This window comes from Peromyscus leucopus, chromosome 8a (genome assembly GCF_004664715.2).
Source record: "Peromyscus leucopus breed LL Stock chromosome 8a, UCI_PerLeu_2.1, whole genome shotgun sequence".
NCBI lineage: Eukaryota > Metazoa > Chordata > Mammalia > Rodentia > Cricetidae > Peromyscus > Peromyscus leucopus.
This window is the reverse complement of record NC_051085.1, coordinates 34,572,861-34,595,841: the sequence shown is the minus strand read 5'-3', so window position 1 is coordinate 34,595,841 and position 22,981 is coordinate 34,572,861. Positions and strand designations below refer to the sequence as shown.

The 22,981-nt window shown below is 42.4% G+C and overlaps 1 protein-coding gene across 7 annotated transcripts in view; it reads left to right on the top strand.

The window, feature by feature from the left end:
• Nucleotides 1-22,981, top strand: part of Utrn (utrophin) — a 514,855-nt gene that overhangs the window by 103,445 nt on the left and 388,429 nt on the right. For all 7 annotated transcript variants that reach the window (XM_028861232.2, XM_028861242.2, XM_028861237.2 and 4 more), the window contains one exon: nucleotides 14,655-14,716. In XM_028861232.2, the coding sequence (XP_028717065.1) occupies nucleotides 14,655-14,716 (62 nt within the window). The remainder of the gene's footprint in view (nucleotides 1-14,654; nucleotides 14,717-22,981) is intronic.

The window sequence follows — 22,981 nt, the reverse complement described above, 5'->3', positions numbered from 1 at the left end:
GACTTACAATTCCGGAGGTTTGGTCCATTATCACCATGGTGGGACATGATGGTGTGCATGCAGATGTGGTGCCGGAGAAAGAGGTGAGAATTCTACATCTTGCAGGCAGCAGGAAGTGAACTGACTCATTGGGTGTGGCTTGAGCACGTATGAGACCTCCAAGTCCGCCTCCACCGTGACACACTTCCTCTGAAAAGACCACAGCTACTCCAACAAGGCCATGCCTTCTAAAAGTGCCACTCCCTTTGGGAGCCATTTTCTTGCACACCACCACAGATGTTTGGCCTGCAGGTATGTCTGTGTGAGGGTGTTGGATACTCTAGAATTGGAGTTGTGAGCTGCCATGTGGGTGCTGGAAATTGAACCCAGGTCCTCTGGAAGAGCAGCTTGCGCTCTTCACTGCTGAGCCATCTCTCCAGCCCCCATCTTTTGCTTTCTAATACTCTTTTTGGCTTCCACAGTGGCCTTTCTCATTACCTATTGGCACCTACGTATCTCTCTCCCATCTAGATCCTCCCTGCCCGTAATTACAGATACGAATGGGTTGTCTTATTCTCACCTTCCCCCATCACCATAGACAGGCAGACCTGTCAGCCCAGTTTGTTTCTGGGCTACCAACCTCTCTTTCTTATTTGTCAAGCTGGAAGTGGAAGAAAACACACTTTTTTTTTTTTTTTAGGATGGACACCTTGAGATGTGATAGTATGTATTTTTTATAGAACTGAAAAAAATCTAGAAATTAAAACAATTGAGTATGAGAATTAGAATTGTCTTAGAAATACAGTGGTTATTTTAATTCTTTCTTTGGAGTCATGCACGTGTGCAATGTTTAAGGAGAAAAATATGATACCTCAAGGATTCGGTTTCGATTGCTTCTGTCTCCCCCTTTCTCATCCCTTTTCTCTTCAGCCTGGCGTGCTTTCAGAGGTCTACCGTGGATGGTTCTGAATCCTTTTTTTTCCTATCAGTTTCACTACAGCCCCCTTCGATCATGGCATGAGCTTGTACAGTGTAAGCGAATGGCTTATAACACTCTCATCTCACCCGCTTCCATCCATTAGGACTTGCCTGCGGCCCTTTGCTTCTTCACAAATGCTTGTTCTGACCCCTTCACATGCTCAATCAGCAATTATTTTCCACATAGCAGGGCCTGCCTCAAATGCAAGCTATCCCTAGAATTATTCTCCAATTTCTTCCTTGCAGCATCCAGAAATACCTTTCCTATATACTTCTGAAAATATTTCTTCCTAACATATTAGTTAAAACTGCCTATTTTTCAAACACTTGTCTTATCCCTTTTTGTCAGTAATAACCGTACCTTCTTTGTGTATGAGTGTGCATGTATATGTGTGTGTGTATAGTATGCAGAAGCATATGCATGTGGGGGTCGGGGGATGACCATGGGTGCCATTCCTCAGGAGCTGTCCACTTTGTTTTTCTGAGACCTGGAGCTTTCCAACCAGCGCGGCCAACCAGCCCCAAGGTCCTACCTACTTCCGCCTCTCTGATGTTGGGATTATAAGTGTTCACCACCAAGCTTGGATTTTTGATGTGGATTCTGGGGTGTTGAACTCAGGTCCTCATGCTTTCTACCACATGTACCTTCCCAACTGAGCTATCTGTCAAGTCCAAGAACACTACTTTCTTGAAAGTGCTACGCAGGTGCTTGTTTTGGGAATCATACACAGTAGACACTCAGTGTGGTGATTTGAATGGAAACAGTCCCCATAGGCTCATATGTTTGAATGATTGGTCACAAGTGAGTGGAACTGTTGGGGAGGGACCAGGGGGTGTGGCCTTGTTGGAGCAGGTATCATAGGTGAGTTTTGTGGTTTCTAAAGCCCATGCCAGGCCCAGTGTCTTTTTCTCTGCCTGTGGATTGGGATGTAGCCCTCAGCTACTTCTCCAGCACCATGCCAGCTAGTCTCCCAACCATGATGACAGTGGATCCTCTGAAACTGTAAGGAAGCACCCAATTAAATGCTTTCTTTTATAAGGGTCGCCTTGGTCACTGGGCGGTGGTGGCACACGCCTTTAATCCCAGCACTCAGGAGGCAGAGGCGGGCAGATCTCTGTGAGTTTGAGGCCAGTCTGGTCAACAGAGTGAGTTCCAGGACAGGCACCAAAACTACACAGAGGAACCCTGTCTGGAAAGGAAAAAAAAAAGTTGTTTTGGTCATGGTGTCTCTTCACAGCAATAGAATACTAATAAGACACTCAGTAAATGTCATTATTTGGCTTTTGTATATTGTTTTCTCTGAACTGGTTTACAGCTAACTGCCATTAACTGAGTAGGAGACAAGACTGTGACTGGCCACTGAAAAGTTTCTCTTGTCTATTCAATTGCTGGAGCAGAAGTTCTATAAAATGATCTAGGCCAAAATAATCATTCATGTTGTTAAATTTTCTTTTACTTTTGGTTGACAATGTTAGCTCCAAGCGACTGGAAATGAGATATGAGTATCCACCCTTTCAGGTTTAGAATGGAGGCAAGTATTAGATAAAATGCTACCACGAACATTGGCATTCACCAAACAATCAATATCATCACTGGGTTCCTTAGCAGCCAGACAGCCTGTTTAGCAGGAGAGATAAGCTGTTTCTCTCTGTCCCTTTGAAGGACACGAAGGCTTTAGTTACAGTACATGCAAAGATATTCTAGAGCTGAGCGGACCTTCCATAGCACTGACTGCTGGACACCTGCTCCGTGGCTCATCCAGTTTCAGAAGGTACTGGAAATAAAAGGCACATTGGACCACAAAGTCTTAGAATGAGAAAAAGTATTAGACAACAACATACTGTAAAATATTGAGTATATGCAGTTTAAATAACATGATTTAAGATGCAGTGGGTTAAATGAACTTTTAAATAGCACATAGAGTAAAATGAACTTGACTTGATTTTAAAATGCTGCTAGCAGAGATTTTAAAAGTATGTATGTCAAGGTAGGCCTGGTGTTACAGCTACTTCTCAAACTGGAGGATTACCTGTTCAAGACCAGCCTAGGTTATATCATGAATCTAAGAGCAGCCTTAGCAACTAGTAAAACTGTCTCAAAATAGACAGTATAAAAAGAGGGCTGGGGATTTAGCTCATTTGTAGAGTCCTTGTCTTGACTATACAATGAGGTCCCATGTTCGATCCCTAACATCTCCAAAAAAAGCAATAGCACAACAAAGCCCCAAACATGGTGGTGTTACTTGTGTGACATTTGTCTGGACAACACAGTTTTGGGAATAGGACTTAGGGTGTTGTAATCAGCATCAGAGAGCTGGAACCCTTCCAACTAGTGGCTGAAAGGGCCCTCATGGGCTTAGCTTCTAGACTGAAGGGATTATTTGCTTTTGAACTGATCGAGTGGGATGCCTAGGAAATGTATGTGACCAATTCGTGTTCATGGATGAACTTTAAATTTTTCAACACGGGAATCTTTCTAACAGTCTGACTTTGCTCATTTGGAGTTGCAGTAAGAACACATTTCTCTCAGTCATCAGCTTTCTTAGCAAAGTTCCCGCTGTTGATGGTGACGACAATACAATGGTTTCCTTTGTAGTTTCGGCTCTGGTTGCTATTGCGGTAGATTGGAACAGCTGTGACACCCTCAAGTCGTCCTGGACTCTGTCCTCTGTGGCCATGGACCCTCTCCTGGTGATATCCGAAGCACGTCTTAGACGCTTTCCTTCCCTTTGTCTACCTTTCATTGTCTCCTGTCTGTCTGGCTTCTGATAGAACAGCATCCCTCCCATCATTCCCAACTCACGCCGCAATGTACTGCTGCCAGGCACTCAATACAAACAACATTCAGAACACTCCCTTAAAAATCATTCAACTGTCCAGGGCCTTATTACATCCTGGGAAAGGATTTGTATCTAGCCACCCCTCATCCACTCATCCACCCACATACCCACCTACCCATTTCCCCACCCATGCACCCATCTACCCACCCATCCACCCACCCACCTATCTATCCTGGAGAGAGGATTCTGACGTGAGCTATTCCCCCCAGAGACATACATCAATGTGATTTTTAAATAAAAAACTGAAGTCAGCCTTTTCTTGCCAGAGATTCAAGCATGGTGTAGCTGATTAGTTTGACAGGAGAGAGTGGTCTTGGCAGTTAGGGAATAGAAGAGTCTCCTCTATTATTTGAATGAGAAAAGAGTTGCAGCTAGAAATTACATATTTTTGCCTATTCAAATTTGTGATAAATATTAGTTGTCAACTTAAAAATGTGGGAATTCCTTGAGATGCTTGAACACAAGCCTGTGACTTAAACTAACAGACACACAATACTGTGCTTTGCATGCTGAGATCTCCTAATCTATATGATAGACATGATGCAGACAGAGGTGTTGTGCTGGCTGGTTGTGTGTCAACTTGACACAAGCTAGAGTCATCAGAGAGGAAGGAGCCTCAGTTGGGGAAATGCCTCCCTGAGATCCAGCTGTAAGGCAATTTCTCCATTAGTGAGAGGGGGAAGGCCGAGCCTGGGCTCGTGCCATCCCTGGGCTGGTGGTCCTGGGTTCTATAAGAAAGCAGGCTGAGCAAACCATGGGGAAGCAAGCCCGTAAGTAGCACCCCTCCATGGCCTCTGCATCAGCTCCTGCCTCCAGGATCCTGCCTTGTTTGAGTTCCTGTCCTGACTTCCTTTGAAGGTGAACAGCAATATCGAAGTATCATGGAAGCAAAATAAATCCTTTCCTCCTCAATCTGCTTTTTGGTCATGTGTCTCATTGTAGCAGTAGAAACCATAACTAAGACAGGTGTTAAGGCAAAAAATGTGATATGATCTTCAGAAGAGAAATGGCAGAAAGGTGCAGACTTCACTGGTGTTGGTCTTATTGCAGGGGGACCATGATTAGCACAGTGGTGTGACTGTGTTGTTAAAAGATTATAGGCTATGCCGGCCAGTGGTGGCACACGCCTTTAATCCCAGCACTCGGGAGGCAGAGGCAGGCGGATCTCTGTGAGTTCGAGGCCAGCATGGGCTACAGAGCGAGATCCAGGAAAGGCGCAAAGCTACACAGAGAAACCCTGTCTACAAAAACAAAACCAAAACTAAAAAAAGATTATAGGCTGGTGAGATGCCTTGGCCAGTAAAGTGCTTGTTACTAAGCCGTACAACCTAAGTTCGATCCCAGGGACCTACATGGTGGATGAGAAGGACCTGCTCTAGCATGTTGTCCTCTGACCTTCACATACCTGTGGTGCATGTGTGTATGTACACATTGACACACACACACACACACACACACACACACACACACACATACACACACACACACACACACACACGCAAAATAAAGGTAAAACAAATGTAAAAAAAAGTTTTGCATATCAATTACAGAGAAAAATAATACTGCTGCTACTTAGACATGTTGTGAGATTTTTTGGCTACTGATAATATTGTTCTCTTTTTTAAAGCTTTGGGTTTTTTTTTTTTTTTTTGGAGACAGAGCCTCTTTTGGTGGTCCAGTCTGGCTTTAAGCTTACTCCCTTACATTCTGCATTTTCCCCCACAGCGATAGTGACAGGCTTGTACCACTGAGCTTGCCTCTCCAAGATTTTGTGAGAGATGCTGAAGTTTTGAAAAAGTTTTATTGTGCTATTGTATAAATTTATGGAGAGTTGAAAGGATCCCTCACAGTATGGGGGGAAAGTAATAAAATAAGTCAGTTGAAATGAGACTGTCCTGTGAATGCCTGAGTTTTTTAAGGATATATTTTTGTTGTTGACAAGCAGAACTCATGATAAAGGCTGAAGGTAGATCACGCGTGTTTTCTACGTTAAATTTTTAAAACTTTCATTTTCAGAGTTTTCATAAATCAAGAATTATCTGTTGATGAAAACTGTTACTTTTCCTTGCGATTTCCTACTTAATAAGAATAAAGGTAACATGAGAAATCCAATTTCATAGGAATTTTATTTCATGAGATAATTTAATCTCTCATCAGTCATTAAAAAAAATCAGGTTTCTAGGGGGTTCCCTGACAGTGACTTCTCACTGTCACTCACTCTCCCTGAGTAACCCTTTGTCATTCTATGCTGTAACAACTGATTTTTTTTTTTTTTGAAGTTCACTCCTGGGACAAAAATCCAAAGTGAAGCATTTACAACCTCTGTATTATGCTTGCAACACACATACTCTACTATTTACCATCTTGGAGATTGTCCCTAGGGCTTTGTACATTCTAGCAAGCACTGTACCCGTAAGCTGAATCCCTACCCCCCAATAATTAAGGCTTTAAGAATTTTTTTCTTTCAAAAAATGCACCTTTAGAGAGGAGGTTTATGGCAATGTCAGGTCCCTGTAAATCTTAGACATTCTTTCAAGTGCAGTTTGGGGGCTCCAGAGAGTGAAACAGGAAAACTACAGTTTTGTGTTTGTCCTTGCTCTGACTTGACACCCAACACACTCCCAACCTTTCAACATTTCAGTACTTCGTTTGGATCATTTTGAAGGCTACACTTCTAATTTCAAGGTTTGTTTTGTTTTGTTTTGCTTGTTTGTTTTTCCTGGTTCTCTGAGGGTATGCTCAGAGTCTCCCGTCACTCTGCTTGGGAGGCGTCTGTTTCCTGGTGGTTTGTTCTATGTCTGTAGATGGATACTATGTTACAGATTGTTAGATGATACTTAATAATTCCATATTATATTTTAATGCATAGTCTTTGAATAAATGACTTGATTTGATTTAGAGAGCACACACACACACACACACACACACACACACGCACACACATGCACACGCACATGTGCACACGCGCACACACGGGCGCGCACACACATGCACATGCACACATGCACACACATGCGCACATGCACGCGCGTGTGCACGCGCGCACACACATACACACACACACAAAACCCAAGAGAGTAGTAGGAGGTGTGTCTGTGTCTCATCCTGGTGTGTTAAGGGTCACTCAGGACGTGGGGGTGTGCCTGGCTGAGTGTTCTTAATGCTTCTGCAATTGTCCTCACTTTCTAGTCTGTGTTAAATTTGTGCTTGTTAAAGAGGCTTTAATCAACAAAGTCAGTCCAAGTTCTAAAGCATCCAGCCAGGCATTCCTTATAGTCCACATCTCTTTTCGGAAGGCTGGCATTTTGTGGAACTCAGGTTAGTGCCAGCCCACTGGTTACTATTAAATTGCTTCAGAATGATATGTTAGGGGGTAATGCTTTCCTTTTCATGTTCATGGTTTTCATGATGGCTTTTCTGTTTGTGTGTCTGTATACAGGTGTGTGTGTGTGTGTGTGTGTGTGTGTGTGTGAGAGAGAGAGAGAGAGAGAGAGAGAGAGGGGTGGGGTGGGGGTGGGGGTAGGGGGAGGGGGAGGGAGAGGGAGAGGGAGAGGCTGATTTATTTTTGTGTGGGCACATTTTGGGATACCAGAGTCAATGGTGAGTGTCTTCTTCAGTCACTCTCTACTTTATTTTTTGGGAAATAGGATCTTTCACTGAATTCAGAACTTAACTAATTCAGCTTGATTGTCTGGCTATAAAAGCCCCTGGGATCGCATCTGTGCTTCCCCAGGACTGAGGTTATGGGTATACCACCATGCCTGACTTTTCATGTGTATACTGAGTATCTGAACTTAGGTCCTGATTGTTTTGTGGCTAGCACTTGACCCCTTAGCCATCTCCCTAGCCCCTCATTGCAAAGTTCTATTGAAAGATATTTCATTATACATTTGAGCTAGGGACGTGAAACCATTTTAAACCATGAAGACTTGACTGGTTTGGTTGATGTTTCTTTTTCACTTTTCTTCCGGATCACAGCAATAAAATTCCAGGCCAGGCAGCATCAAAGGCCCTTGGATTTGTATGAGCATGTCAGGAGTATTTAAGAAGAGCGAAATAGTTAGAAGAATTTGGAAGAGCAGCCGTAAGGGGTTTAACACATTTTTCTTCTCCTAATTCCGCCCCGTGCTTTTTCCCCTGATGGAGAAAGGTCACCAATGATGAGATTTGCTAGGACAGCAAAGGCTCCCAGAAGAGAATTCTCAAGCTCCTGTCTAATGCAAACGCTGCTTTAGGTCTGGAACCCTGAAACAACACATGTTGAGGAGGTGGATCAGCATACATTGTTCTCATTACTTCAGTCAGTTGGTGATCAATCTAATTAGATGCGGGTTATGTTGTGCTCTTGTACAGTTTTTTTTTTTTTTTTTTTGAATTAAAACGATCAATTAGCTTGTTTGATGATGAGAACTGTAATAGACTGAAACTGCTTACAATGTTTTCTAAGGTTTATTTTTATTTTTTATTTTTAGTGTGTGTGTGTGTGTGTGTGTGTGTGTGTGTGTGTGCCTGCCATGTATATGCAGGTGCTTATGAGGCCAGAAGAGGGCGTTAGATATCCTGAAGCTGGAGTTGGATCTGTTTTCTCCTTTCAGCAGATAGGTCTGAGGAATCAAACTCAGATCTCCTGGCTTGGCAGCAAGCACCTTTACCCACTGAGGTGTCTTCCCAGGCTTAGTTTGAGACTATTCCAGATCTTTGATGCTCTTCTGTGGAACTGGAGTTGATCCTGGATCGTGAGGCATGCCCGGCCATCACTCTTCCATAGACTACATCCTCAGTGAGGCTCTTCAGGTTCTGTGCAATTTTCTAGGGAGATGAAGGATAGATGAAAACATCCATGACAGATTTTTGGTTGTTTCTGAGTCTCTCTTGCTGAAGAGGAATTTGGGACAGGATTATTTAGTAAATTGTGATGCGGAGGGCAGTTACTGTACTAGCAATGGCTCTACATCTTTTTCTTTAAAAAGTATTTTATTTTTAACTGTGTGTGTGTGTGTATGGGTAGGTGTACCTGAATACAGGTGTCCTAGGAGGCCAAAGGCAAATGATCCCTTGGAGCTGGAAACAGTTTTGAGCTGTTCAACATGGGAGTTGTGAATCCATCCCACATCCTCTGGAAGGGCCCTCCCTGTTCCACATGTTTTACATTTTCATCTTATGATTGAATAGCTACAGGTTATTTCTTGTTCATTTACTGAATCTTTGTAGGTCATGGGGTAGGAGAGGAGAGGAGAGGGTGGGAGAGGGAGATAACTCACAGGTGTATTGAATGAAAAATCTTTCCTTTCCTCCTCTAATTGTTTTAGGTAATGTCTTAGTTAGGGTTTCCGTTGCTGTGAAGAGACACCATGACCATGGCAACTCTTATAAAGGAAATCATTTAAATTGGGTGGCTGGCTCACAGTTCAGAGGTTCAGTCCATTATCATCATGGTGGAATATGGTAGAGTGCAGGCAGATTTGGTGCTGGAGTAGTAGCTGAGAGTCCTACATCTTGTAGGCAACAGGAAGTAGACTGACTGTCACCCTGAGGGAAGCTTGAGCCAAAGAGACCTCTAAGCCCACCCCCACAGTGACACACTTCCTCCAACAAGGCCACACCTCCTAATAGTGCCACTCCCTTTGGGAGCCATTTTCTTTCAAACTGCCACAGATAAATAAAAACAAAAGAATGTTTATACATTTCTGGAGTATTTTTTTTTTTTGAGCATTTGGATATTATTTTTTTTTATGGCCAAACATTCCATTTCATATCAGGTACTGAGGTGTATATTGGTATTGATTTGACTAAAACAGCCTACATTAGAAGAAATGTTGCCTTATTTTTATGGCTCTTAATGTGGGACTTTATTTTTAATTTGATTTAATTCTGTGACTGATGATATAGAAAGGTAAAGTGGCAGGTAATCCTCTCTTTGGCCAACCTATAGAGAAAAACTGTGTATTTTTAGATACTTTAATTACTCCCCGTCACCCACCCACCTGGGGATTGGAACCAGAGCCTTGGCTGTACTGTGCCCATTTGCTACCACTGGGCTGTGTCTCTGGACTGAGTATGTTTGTGAAAGTTGAAACTTCGAAATATGTTAAATAATAAAACGCAGTTAGATTTCTGCTAGTATTTTCCTCATTTTATTTTTGTCAAGGGTTCTTCCTTTGTGTGGACATTACAAAAGTAAGAGAAAATTTATTTATGAGCTTTCTATTTCTTATAGGATTAAATGATAGTGGATACAACAAAACTTACAAACCTCAACCTTCTTTAGAGCCATGGAACAAATTATTAGGTTTTTTTTTTTAAAGTGCCCTACATACAGATGTTTAAAGTTAAGTTCCTTCAGCCAGGCCTATGCAGTGTCCATTGGCAGGTAGATATATCCCATGTAGCCTTGTGCACTGGCTACATTGTCCGCTCTGTCCTTCTGGGGTTTTATGATAAAGGCTGGGACATTCTGCATGTATAAGCAAGTCTCCTTGTTAATGACTATGGGGCATTGATCAGGTAATGTATAAGGCTGAAATGAGGGCTGATGGCTGTCTTCATTGTCCTTTCTGGGAGGGGAGGTCACCTTTCAACACCATTAGCATCAAGAAGTTTCTTAGAGAGCAGTGTCCTTTCATACTGTTGTTCCCTTTGTGCCTTGGGGTTGCTCTCCAATTTCCTTTATGGATCTGTAAACTTACACTCCATTCTAGAGCTGTTATATTTATCACAGGAATGGCCTTTTAATTATAAATTATCTTTCTGTCTTAGTTACTTTCCTATTGCCATGACAAAACACCATGGCCAAAGCAATTTATAAAAGAAGGCATTTAATTTGGGACTCACAGTTCCAGAGGGTTAGAATTCATGGCCATCATGGCAGGGACCATGGCATCAGGCCAGCATGGTGCTGGAGCAGTGTCTGGGAGCTTACATTCCTATCTCTAACTGGAAGCAGACAGAGCTAAATAAGAATGATGTGGGCTTTGAAACCAAAAGATCATCTCCAAATGACACACATCCTCTAACAAGGCCACACCTCCAAATCCTTCCCCAACAGTTCCACCAACTGTGGACTAAGTAGTCAGACAGTTGACCCAATGGGTGACTATTTTAATTCTAATCACTACACCTTCTATAAGTTGCTAGAACACAAGTTTATCACAAAGTTGATGTGTTAACCAGTATTATCTGTAACTATGAAATAAAGTTAAAGACACCATGAACAAAAACAATGTTGGCTTTCATATTCTGGGTCACAGTCCAGGCAGGAACTCAAGCTAAGAGCCTGGAAGCAGGAACTAAAGTTGAAGCCATGGGGAAATGCTGCTTACTGGCTTGCTCAGTTTGTTTTCTCATATATTCCATAACCAGCTGCCCATGGATGATACTATCCATAGTGAGCTGGGCCTTCCCACATTAATCATTAATCAATAAACGGCTCTGCAGACTTGCACATAGGCCAGTCTGATAGAAACATTTTCTCAATTGAGGTTCCTTTTCCCAGATAACTGTACCTTGTTCAAGTTGACAAAAGTACCAACCAGGACAGATAGTTAACTTATAGGAGAAAGAGTTTATGCGACCTCACAGACCTGAAGATTCTAGTCTGTCATTGAGTAGACCTGTAGGTTTGGACCTCTAGTTTCTGTACCAGGAGAGTGGGACAGAGCAAATGACACAGAAGCCAAGAGCAGAAGAGGAAGAAGCAAAGGACCTGTCATTCCCTTCAAGGGCATTCCCCCAGTGATTCAAGGACCTATAAGAAAGTTCGCTCTGTTGAACCTTCTGCTTCTCCCAATGCAGCCAAAGTGAAGGAAGTCTTTTAGTACATGGTTCTTTGAGTGGACCTTCTTTACCCAAACTATAGCACTAGATGCAGTCTTATTTATTAGAGAGAGGGTCCTCATTTGCCAAGAAAAGGCAGTCCCTTTCTGGTGGATGTGATGTGTATGCATGGCTGGTAGAACACACAGGCCTCTTCCTCTGCAGCCTGGCTGTATGCTGGTAGCAAGTAGATCAGGCTCTTAGATGGACCCACAACATCCTAATCTATTCCAAATATAGACAGCTTTCAGAACTACTTACAGGTAGTTAACATGCTACTTTGTAGGTGTTCAACCAATGATGACTTTTGTTAGTTCTAGTTGACAATTGCAGATTGGTTAAAGAGGATATAACTGGAAGTGATAAAAACAGACTGTGTTATCCTGTTTGTTTAAAGCTATATCATCATTGTGACAATGATAAACTAAATACCAAGTGTCTTAGTTACTTTTCTATTATTGCAACAAAACACTATAACCAAGGCAGCTTATAAAAGAAAGCATTAATTTGAGGCTCATAGTTTTAGAGGGTTAGAGTCCATGGCCATCATGGCAGGGAACATGGGACCAGATAACAGGCATGGTTGCTGGAATAGTAGCTGAGAACTTACATCTGAAACATAAGCCCAAGGCAGACAGAGAGGGGGAGAGAGAGAGAGAGAGAGAGAGAGAGAGAGAGAGAGAGAGAGAGAGAGAGAGAGAGGAGAGAGGGGAGAGAGAGAGAGAGAGAGAGAGAGAGAGAGAGAGAGAGAGAGAGAGAGAGAGAAGGAGAAGAAGAAGAAGAAGAAGAAGAAGAAGAAGAAGAAGAAGAAGAAGAAGAAGAAGAAGAAGAAGAAGAAGAAGAAAGCAGAGGAGAGGAGAGGAGAGGAGAGGAGAGGAGAGGAGAGGAGAGAGAAGAGAGAATGCAAAAGAGAGCAAGAGCAAGCCAGCTAACTGGGTATATGATAGACTTTTGAAACCTCAAAGCCTGCCCCTCTGTTACACACCTCTTTTAACAAGGCCACACCTCCTCATCCTTCCTAAACCATTCCACCAACTGGGAACCCAGCGTTCAAATACACGAGCCTGTGCAAGCCATTCTCATTCAGACCTCCACGCCAAGTCTTTGTTGAAAAGTTTCACTTATCAGCATAACCCCTCACAATATAGTGAATATTTATTTCTGTCTTACAGACAAGGACTTTGGGGCTGGATGGCACTGTGATACTTGACTCAATGTCACAGAAGAAGTGGATGGGGATGCGGTTTATTTGGCCCTAAGGCACTTTGTTTTTGCTGCTGCTACTGCTGCTGCTGTACTGTGTAGTCTCCTTACACACTTCATCCCCTCTGCTCATTTTCAAGGAGTTTGGGGTTCTCCAGCTGTTTGAAGTTTGATTGCCTTGTACAATGAATTTGTAATGAGAACCAAAGTTGAAAACGTTTTTTAAAATTTTCTGGTTTCTCTGCTTGTAAGAATGTTTGTCTCGGGGGCTAGAGAAATGGCTTAGCAGACAGAAGCACCCTGCTCTTGCAGCAGTCTGGAGTTCAGTTCCCAGCCCCCACATGGTGGCTATAACCCCTTCTTACTCCAGCGTCAGAGGATCTGAGGCCCTCTTCTGGATTCCTTGGACTCTTGTACTCACATGGATATACCCACACATAGACACACATAGCTAAACATAGTACAACTAAATGTTAAAATATTTATAAAGCTTAAAATCACCATGACTCCATGTCAATTTTTTTGGGGGGGGGTATGAAAATGGGTTAGAGAACTTACTAGAAATCTTACACTCCCTTTTGTTCTAGAAGGTGTAGGAATTCTGTGAAGAAGGAATAGTGATGAACTCTTAAGTTTTTATTGGGTAACCTTTTGGGGGACATGTTGGTCTAACTTCATTGCCTGGAAGGGTTTATGTCCTTGTTCTGTTTTGTGTGGGTCCTTTGAAGAATTAGGGTCACTCCAGGATGAATTTTGTCTTAGCAGCAGCAGGGGAGCTTGCTTCTTGTGAACTGATTGCCTGTTTCTTTGTAAAAGGCCTTTTTTATTGTTATACAGTTTACACTTTAGCAAGTCAATTTCTGCATACCAAAATCTCTTACCTGGAGTCCCTTGAAGGAACCAAAGGCCTGAGCAATTCTCAGTCAGGAGACCTCTTGGTTTTCCAAGTCCTCTAACAACAAAGTTTACAAAGGCCTTGACCCCTTCCGGAAGAACTCAGATAAGAACCAAACACTTCAAATAGTGTCAGGAACAAAAGGTAACACCCCAGAAGGCAGCTCAAAGCCTAGGTAGGTGCCAACACTCCAAGCCAGATGCAACACTCTGGAATCCAAGCCAGATGCCATGCTCTGTGGGGTCTCCTGCCGCCCCTGGTTTATTTGACTTCCAATTCCTGGTTACAGGCCATTATTGCGGGGATTCAGACAAGAGCTTTAAGCAGCCAAACAGATGCACAGTCAAGAGCAGAGAGAGAACCGATGCCCACATGTCTACTGTTTATATGCTGTCTCCAATTTTATACAGTCTGGTACCCCAAACTGGATGATGCCGTTCACCCACAGTGCAGCACCCACCTCAATCAGTACAATCAAGACAATTCCCCACACACATTCCCACAGGCCAACCTGTTGTATATACTCTCTCATTGAGACTCTCTTCCCAGATGATCCAAGATTATGGCACGCTGACATTTAAAACCAACCATCATACATGTTAACGTGTTTATCATGTTTGATATTATTCTGAAAATGCAACTGAAAATGTTACATGTATAGTTGTGAAGGAAGGTCTGGATTGTACTACACAATCCTGGGTCTCATAACTGGGTGTGAGCCACTTGGGTTTAGTAGGGACAGCCAGATTCTTTGGGAGAGGTGACGGAGTCTCACTTTGCTGTGGACATTGGGCCCCATCTGTGGGTTCATTATTAGCTGTGTCCTCTGCCCCATGCCGTATAAATGTCTATTTTAAGCTCTCCAGGAAGGAGATGGTTGTATTTATCACACCCTCCAGCCGTACAAACACTCATCCGGTTTTCGTTTTTCTCTTTCTCTCTTACAGATGAACACAATGACGTTCAGAAGAAAACCTTTACCAAATGGATAAACGCTCGATTTTCAAAGGTAACGGAGACTTAGGCGGATTTTACTGCATTGCCAATGCCTCCTTCAGACTTGTGTCCATGTGGCTGAAAAGGATGGCCAGTTCCTTTAGCACAGTTAACCATTAAAACTCGGGCAGCCTTTCTGCCCTGTGCAGCGACAGTAGGCTTTTCTACCTGTGAACGTGGCTAAATCACATGATCCCTCCTCATTTTCCTTCAGAGATCTGCTCTTTCTCAGTATTTCTAACCATGGAGAATAATCAACACCATGCTCAGTATTTCTTTTTTGGGGGGTGGGGGTGGGGCTGTTAGAGCATGGTGAAGTGAGAGGTTTCACATTGGTTCCAAATGTAACTGATTAGCCAATAGTTAGAGAAGGTAGATTTTTTTTTTCCCAAGTCTTGATGGGAACAGCCTTTGGGTTGATAGACTGTGGGACTCTACCACAGGAAGCTGAAAAAGGAAGATTTCTCTGACTGTCTTTAAAGTAGTTTGAATGCTCCTTTATTTTAAATGTTTTGCCTGTGTGTATGTTTGTGCAACGTGGGCATGCTGGCACCCTCCGAGGTCAGAAGAGAGCATCAGGTCCCCAGGACTGGAGTTACAGTGTGAGCCATGATGTGGGTGGGTGCTGGGAACCCAACTGGGTCTCCTGTAAGAGCAGCCAGTGCTCTTATCTGAGGAGCAATCTCTCTCGTCTTTTGAAACCTCTTAATTAAAAGTAGTATTTGAGCCAGCCGTTGGTGGGGCACACCTTTAATCCCAGCACTTGGCAGGTGGATCTCTGAGTTCGAGACCAGCCTGGTCTACAGAGTGAGTTCCAGGACAGCCAGGGCTACACAGAGAAACCCTGTCTCAAACAAACAAGCAAGCAAGCAAACAAACAAACAAACATTGTGTTTGAAAATGTTCTGTATTTAAAGTTGTAAAGTTCAGGGTCCCAGGCTCTGGTATTTCTCTGAGGAAAAGTGAGGCTATTTTAAGGTAACTTGAAGTAGTGGTGCAGATGAAACCTTGCCCCACATGGCACATGTCAGGTGCAGTGGCTCATGATGCTTGGGAGCCTGAGGCAGGAGATCACTTAGGCCCAGGTGTTTGATGTCAGCCTAGGCAGTGTAGTGTGAGACCCTGTCTGTCAAAGACAAAACGGCACATCTCCAGACTTATAGTTGATCACGTGACTGCAGCGTTTCTTAGGTTTTACGGCTTTTGGTTGGAGGATATTATTTTCTTGCCTCTGAGAATGTAAAAGATGTGAAAACAGACTTTGATAGATGAGTGAAGAATGTAGAGTTAGGGGTCCAGGGAGATGACTAAGTGTGCAAAGATTATCTGCTGTCAATCCTGGTGTCTTGAGTTCAATCCCTTGGGACTCACATGGTTGAGGGAGAGAATGGATTTCACAGATTTGTCTTCTGACCTCCACATGTTCATGTCCCTCCCGTCCCCCAATCATATTGCATGCCCATGGGTACACGCGCGTGCGCGCGTGTGCACACACACACACACACACACACACACAATAATTGAATAAATAAATTAACACAATTAAATGAGTCACTAAGAAGCAAGTGTGTATCTCTGTGTGATCATTTGCAAAACGGTGAGGCATAATGTGAGGATTTCATATATTATATATAAAAACTAATTTAGGCTGGGTGGTGGTGGCACCCACCTTTGATCCCAACACTCGGAAGACAGAGGCAGGTGGATCTCTGTGAGTTCGAGGCCAGCCTGGTCTACAGAGTGAGTTCCAGGAAAGGCTCTAAAGCTACACAGAGAAAATCCTGTCTCGAAAAACCAAAAAGCAAAAAAACGAATTTAGAGAGTGATGGAAGAATAGAGGTGCCTCATGGCTGGCGGTTCCATGTATCAGATTGTTCTAAAGTACTGATACTCATTTTTTGGGTAGATTTTAGATGGTTTGATTCTGTAGTTGCAAGGAACCTCGGGCATGGGCTTGACAGCATTCAGTTCCATGTGGGCATGTGCCACATTCTCAGCAGTTTTAGCAGCCGAGAGGGTGTAGCTGATGGAGCTGCTTCTCCGCATTCTCATGAGAGCTCACGTGTGGGGATCATCCAGCCTGGTTATTCCTGAGGTCATGGTTATTTTCTGTGCTGGAACTAGTGAGGCAGGTGTGATTTTTCAACAGCATCAAGCACTCACTAGGGAAAGAATTGCCGTAGTATTAAATGTTAGAGATCATTTTCAAAGTCTTGGGAGACCTTGGTTGAGGCAACCTGTAACACTGAGTGAATTCCTTGAGAATGGGGTGCAGCAGTCAGATCAGTGAAAGAAACACGGAAGAGGTGCAGGGCAATAGAGACATCTGGGAATGAATAGTGGAAGAGAAACTTTTTTTTGTTGATGATCCTTGACAGTTTCAGAGACCCCAATAACATAGATTCTAGTAGGAGCGCAACAGGTTACTTAATGAAGTTGATATTTACATGTGTGCATTTGTAAGAAGGTACAGAAATCTCTCTACCTCATGGAACTGTGTTATTATTTTGTAGTATCAAAGGGGGCTTTAATCTCATCTATTTGTCCTGGGGTGTTCATAGTTCCTGCCAGGAGAATAGAGGTTATGGACAGGGCTTAGCATGCCGGGTTTGTGTTCTCAGGGAAGCTGTAAAGTCTTGTTTTGTTTAGAGGAAGGGTCAAAAGTGGGATGACCTTGGAAACTTCCTCTGTAGATTGTTTCTAGCAAGAAATCAAAGCCTGGAAGGAATTTATCCAAGACATGATGAGGATGTGAATGTAACGAGGGAGAATTCTGGATGGGGCCATAGACTTCATCCGTGTTCTGTTTTCCTTCCTTCTGCTGGGTTTAGTCTGCGGGTGGGTAGAGAGGGTACGGCATGCTTGTAGACAGGGAGATTTCCATGGATTCCTATGCAGCTTAATTCTGGCTGAGCTGGGAAAGGTTGCATTCCCATGTCTGTGAAGCCTCATTGAATAATCCTGAGTTCTGTCTGTCTGTCTATCTATCTATCTATCTATCTATCTATCTATCTATCTATCTATCTATCTATCTATCATTCTATCTATCATGTATGTATGTATGTATGTATGTATGTATGTATGTATGTATGTATCTATCTCTATCCATCCATATCCATCCATCCATCTATCTATTCATATCTATCTATCTATCTATCTATCTATCTATCTATCTATCTATCTATTTATCCATCCATCCATTTATCCATCCATCCATCCATCTCTCTATCTCTCTCTATCTGTCTGTCCGTCTATCTATCTATCTATCTATCTATCTATCTATCTATCTATCTATCTATCTATCTATCTCCTGTATATACACAGAGTCCTGTTGAAGAAGAGAATAAACTTATTTATTTATTTTTACCTAGGCCTTTTGGCAAGTATTTCAATGAACTCTGAAATATTATTTTGTGTGTCTGCTGGCTCCTTTCACTATAGGACCCCATGATGAGAAATCCAAACAGACATCAATAGCATCTTCTGCCATTTAGGAATTTGTTTTAAATCAGACATCTAGTTGGACATTTCATTCCTGGCCCCCTCCTTCTCCAGAGTGTCAACTAGATAACAAATGCCATCTTGTTAATTCTTACACATGCATGCAATCTAGTATTTGTTCACTCTCTGTCTTCACTGACACCTTCCTTTTTTTTTCTAAGTCACTATTATGTATATTAGAAAAAATTGTCAAAGTTGTAAAATTGGGAAAAAATATTAGTAGATACTTTGTTCAGCTTAGCCATCTGGACTTACTCTACCTTCTATTATTTGTTAATTTGATTCTCCTCCTCCTCTTCTTCCTTCTTGTTATTACTATTACCATCATTACTATTATTATCTTTACTGTTTGTTACTATTATTTTGAGACAGGGTCTCCTGGATCACAGGCTGGTCTCAAACTTGCTATGTAGCTGAGGATGACCTTAAACACCACACCCCATTTGTGAGGGGCTGGTGTTTGGACTTAACTCTTCATGCATGGTAGGCAAGCACCCTATCGATTAGCCCCATCCTCAGTCCTACATTTTGTTATTTATAAGCTACTTTATGGCCCTATACATTGTAGAAAATAGACGATACACATTATTCTCATCCATAAAGATGAAAATTAACTGGAAAGAAATTGATTATTACCCGTAGAGCAGTTTATGCATTTTTGCACATATATTTAATTCTTTTTCCTGCCTGCAGACTTAAAGCTCTTTCAATTCTCCTTTGAACTGATTATAGCTGTGTTTCTCCAGCGAATAATGTGTTAGGAAAGCCTTTACCCCAGGCTAGCGCTACATTTGGCTTAAGAGTTTTATTCCACCTTCTTTGGAATATTGTCTTTAAACACGTGGAGCACAGTAACCAGCTATGAGCTGTTTTTTGTTCTCCTTTTCCTCCCTTCCTTTCTAGTTTTCCGTGAGTAGCTAGCCTGATCTCAGAGGCCTGGTTGCCTCCTTTTCTTTTATAGGGTATCCCATTGTTAATCGCATTATTAGAATCAAATTGGAATTGTATGTGCTCAAGATGTGCAGTGTGACTTTTGATCTCTGTTGACTTTCCAGGCTCTTATAGTTCCCTACATTTACTCCTAATTTTGTTGTTCTTTGCAGCTGATTCCTCCTTGTGCTCCAGCCACATTGTCGGTGTCTCCATCCAGATGGCCTTTGATGGCCTTTGTGCATGCTTTCATCTCCATCTTGTTCTAGTTGCTGGTCCTCCTTATTGCCTGAGTTGACATGTCATGTAGTAATGGATACTGTTTCTGAGCTCACAGATGTGGGCAGATACGTTCTGTATAATCCAAGTGTTATCCATCTCCAGTAGCTATAATTCAAATAGGTGCATGCTCCATTTCCAGATAGTGCTAAGCTCCATGATGCACTCTTTTCCGCCCCTCCCTCCCTCTCTCCCTCCCTCCTTCCCTCCTTCTTTTCCTTTCTCTTTTTTGTTTTTTGAGACAGAGTATCTCTACATAGTCCTGGCTGTTCCAGAATTCACTATGTAGACTAGGCTGCCCTCAAACTCACTGGAATCTGCCTGCCTCTGCCTCCTGAGATTAAAGGTTTGCACTACCACGCCTGGCTTACCTTTTAACATTTAATAAGTGTCCACTGAGTATGTATTGGTTTACTAAATAAATGAGTGACAATAACACAGACATATTTGATATGCTTAAAACCATACATTCAGAAAATAGACACAGCTGTTTTGGAAAGAAATAATGTTTTGAGTGCAAAATACCTTAAGTTGTGTTATTTCATGAAAGTAGATACAATAGGTTGGGATTCTTACTGTATTTATTTACTAAAAATGAAAAAAAGGGCTGGAGACATGGGTCAGCAGTTAAGAGCACTTGCTGCTCCAGGTTCGATTCCCAGCACCACATGGTAGCGAAAAACCATCTGTAACTCCAGTTCCAGGGAATCCAGCCTTAGGCACCATGGCATATATATGGTGCACAGACATCTATGTAGGCAAAACACCCCCCACACAAAAGAAAAGAAATAAATCTTAAAAAGAAATAAGTCCAGCTATCCAAACTTTTTAAATTCTTGGACACTGGAATAGTTGTTAAAAAGCCATTTGGATTTTATACATGCCATTCATTTTTTTTTTGTTGTTCAATAGAATTTCTTTAAAAAAATTCTTTATTTATGTATTTTACGTATGTGGACATTTTGTCTGCAAGTATATCTGCATACCAAAAGAGGGCATTGGATCCCATGGGACTACAGTTATAGATTGTTATGAGCTGATATGTGGGTGCTGGGAATTGAACTCGGGACCTCTGGAAGAACAGCCAGTGCTAAGCCATCTTTTCATTACTCAATAGAATTCTTCATCACGACACCCAACTACTTAATTCACAGTGAGTGAAACAGACTTAACGCTTAAAATTGGTTCAGTTGTTTCCTTGATAAAAGATAAAGGGCTTGATCATATTGAATGATATAGCTCTAAAATTAAGCTTTTACTAATAACTATGTATGGCTATATAGAAACTAAAAAAAAAAAATCACTCACCAGAGGACATTCGATTTGTATGTTTTATGTGTGTGTCTCTCCATGGGCAGATGTCTGCCTGTATTATCTATGTATGTAGCTGGAAGTCCTTGTTAATACATTACTGAGTCCCAGTGCTTCAGAGCCTGGGGAACCTGAAAGGCAACACACACATTGCAGTAGTCATGGTCTGGGGTTTTAAAGAGGTGAAGGGCACAGGAGAAAGTGGGTGCTTAAAAGCTTAGAAACACTTGTGCCTGGGTGTACGGTTCATTTATTTATGACCTCAGGCAAACGGTGAGACAGTTTTAAAAGTAACTGTGCTTTATCTTTCTATGCACTGGACACCCTCAGTCATTATTACCTGTCTTATATTGTCCAGAAGTATTGGTGCATTGATGGGGAAAATACAGATTATAACTGCTTAGGAATGTTAATGAAAAACCCATGAGGTTCCCTTGACTTGTGAAATCTTGGCTCTCTGCTACACGTTTCCAAACGGGAATAAACCACTTTAGACTGTGGCATCATGTGTAAAACTCAGTGTTTTGGACTCTAGCTTTCAGAGTCTCATTTGCATGTGGCCTCTCCCAAGGGAGGCAGCGAAACTGTTGGGAAATTTGTCTCGACTTTGAGCCTGCATTTTCTTTGGCTCCCTTTCAGAGCTGCTCATCTGGCAAAAGCCGTGAGCCTACAAATTACGGGAGCTTCCTCATCGGTGTCGTTAGGGGAAGAATATGCAAACTTGAAAATGCAGAGCTTTATGCGTGTGTCTGCTTTTCTCCTTTGAAAAGACGAATTCCCCTAGGTGACAATTCCAGACTTGAAATTCACATGGACTCAACAGGAGGCAGGGCTTGAAGCATTTATCCTGGATATCGGTAGGCGTTGCTGCTCATGCGCAGTATATATAGCCTTTCATAGGATGGGGCGTGGATGTGGGTGTCCTGCTGTTTTCTGCTCTTTGAATCTTGGAAGTCAGTAGTCATAGAAATGGGAGCCAGAAAGAAGATGCTGCCCAGTGTGTGGTCAGAGTGGCTGGGATCACCATTTCCCTCTTATAGATGGTTCACCCTGTGAGTGTGGTGAGGGCCACTTGAACTGAACTGTTATCCATGGGGTCTGTTACTTCTGTCTACACATCTGATTATTTTAAGGGCTGTACACACTCTTCTTAAAAAGAAATTCCAGTTTTTATTGATTTCCCAAAACCAATGAAAGAAGGAAACAATAAAATGTACTCCATATTCTTGATCACCATCTTTAAGATACTCTGGTAGTGCTGTCTGTCTGTCTGCATGTCTTCATGTTTGTCTGCCTGCCTGCACGCCCTCGTTCCCTCTCCCTCTCTTCTTCCCTCCCTCCCTCCTTCCCTCCCTTCCTCTTTCCTTTCTTTCTTCTTGCTTGAATTCTAATTGATTTTTTTTTTGAAATTAAAAATTAGGTTGTATTTAGTGTGTGTGTGTGTGTGTGTGTGTGTGTGTGTGTGTGTGTGTGTGTTTATGTTGACGTGCTCACATGGCATTGCAGGAAAGTGTGCTGATCCAAAGATAACAATTAGAATCCGTTCTCTCTTTCAATCATACGGATCTGCGGACTGAATTCAGCTTGTCAGCCTTGGCTGGACATGCCTTGGATAAAGGCATTTGAATCATTACCTTGCCACATATGACATTTTGCCCCCTCCGAGACAGGGTTTCTCTGTATAACAGCTCTAGCTGTCCTAGAACTCACTTTGTATTTCAGGCTGGCCTTGAACTCACAGAGATCTTCCTGCCTCTGCTTCCCAAGTGTTGGGATTAAAGACATGCGTCACTATCACCTGGCCCCATATGACATTTTTAAAAATTACATATCTATCTATCTATCTATCTATCTATCTATCTATCTATCTATCTATCATCTATGCATCTATCTACCTGTCTATTATCCATCCATCCATCCATCCATCCATCCATCCATCCATCCATCCACCCACCCACCCATCCATCTATTTATTTATTGTGTGAGTGTACAGCTTGTGTGTCATGTGCCTCTGTGTGTTTGTTCATGTTTGGGTTACATAATTCACAATTCCTCAAGAGACTCACCGGTGACTAATCCTATATTTCATTTGGATGTGGCCTTGCTCTGTGTAGTGATTGCCTGTCATTCACCCTATGACTGTATGCCCGTAGACAAGACTCCTTTGCCTGGTGTGCTGTTCTAGAAAATTACAAGTCAAATGTCAGGAGGCTGCACAGGCTAGTTCAGATTTCCAAGTTCTCTTGTAAACAGGAAG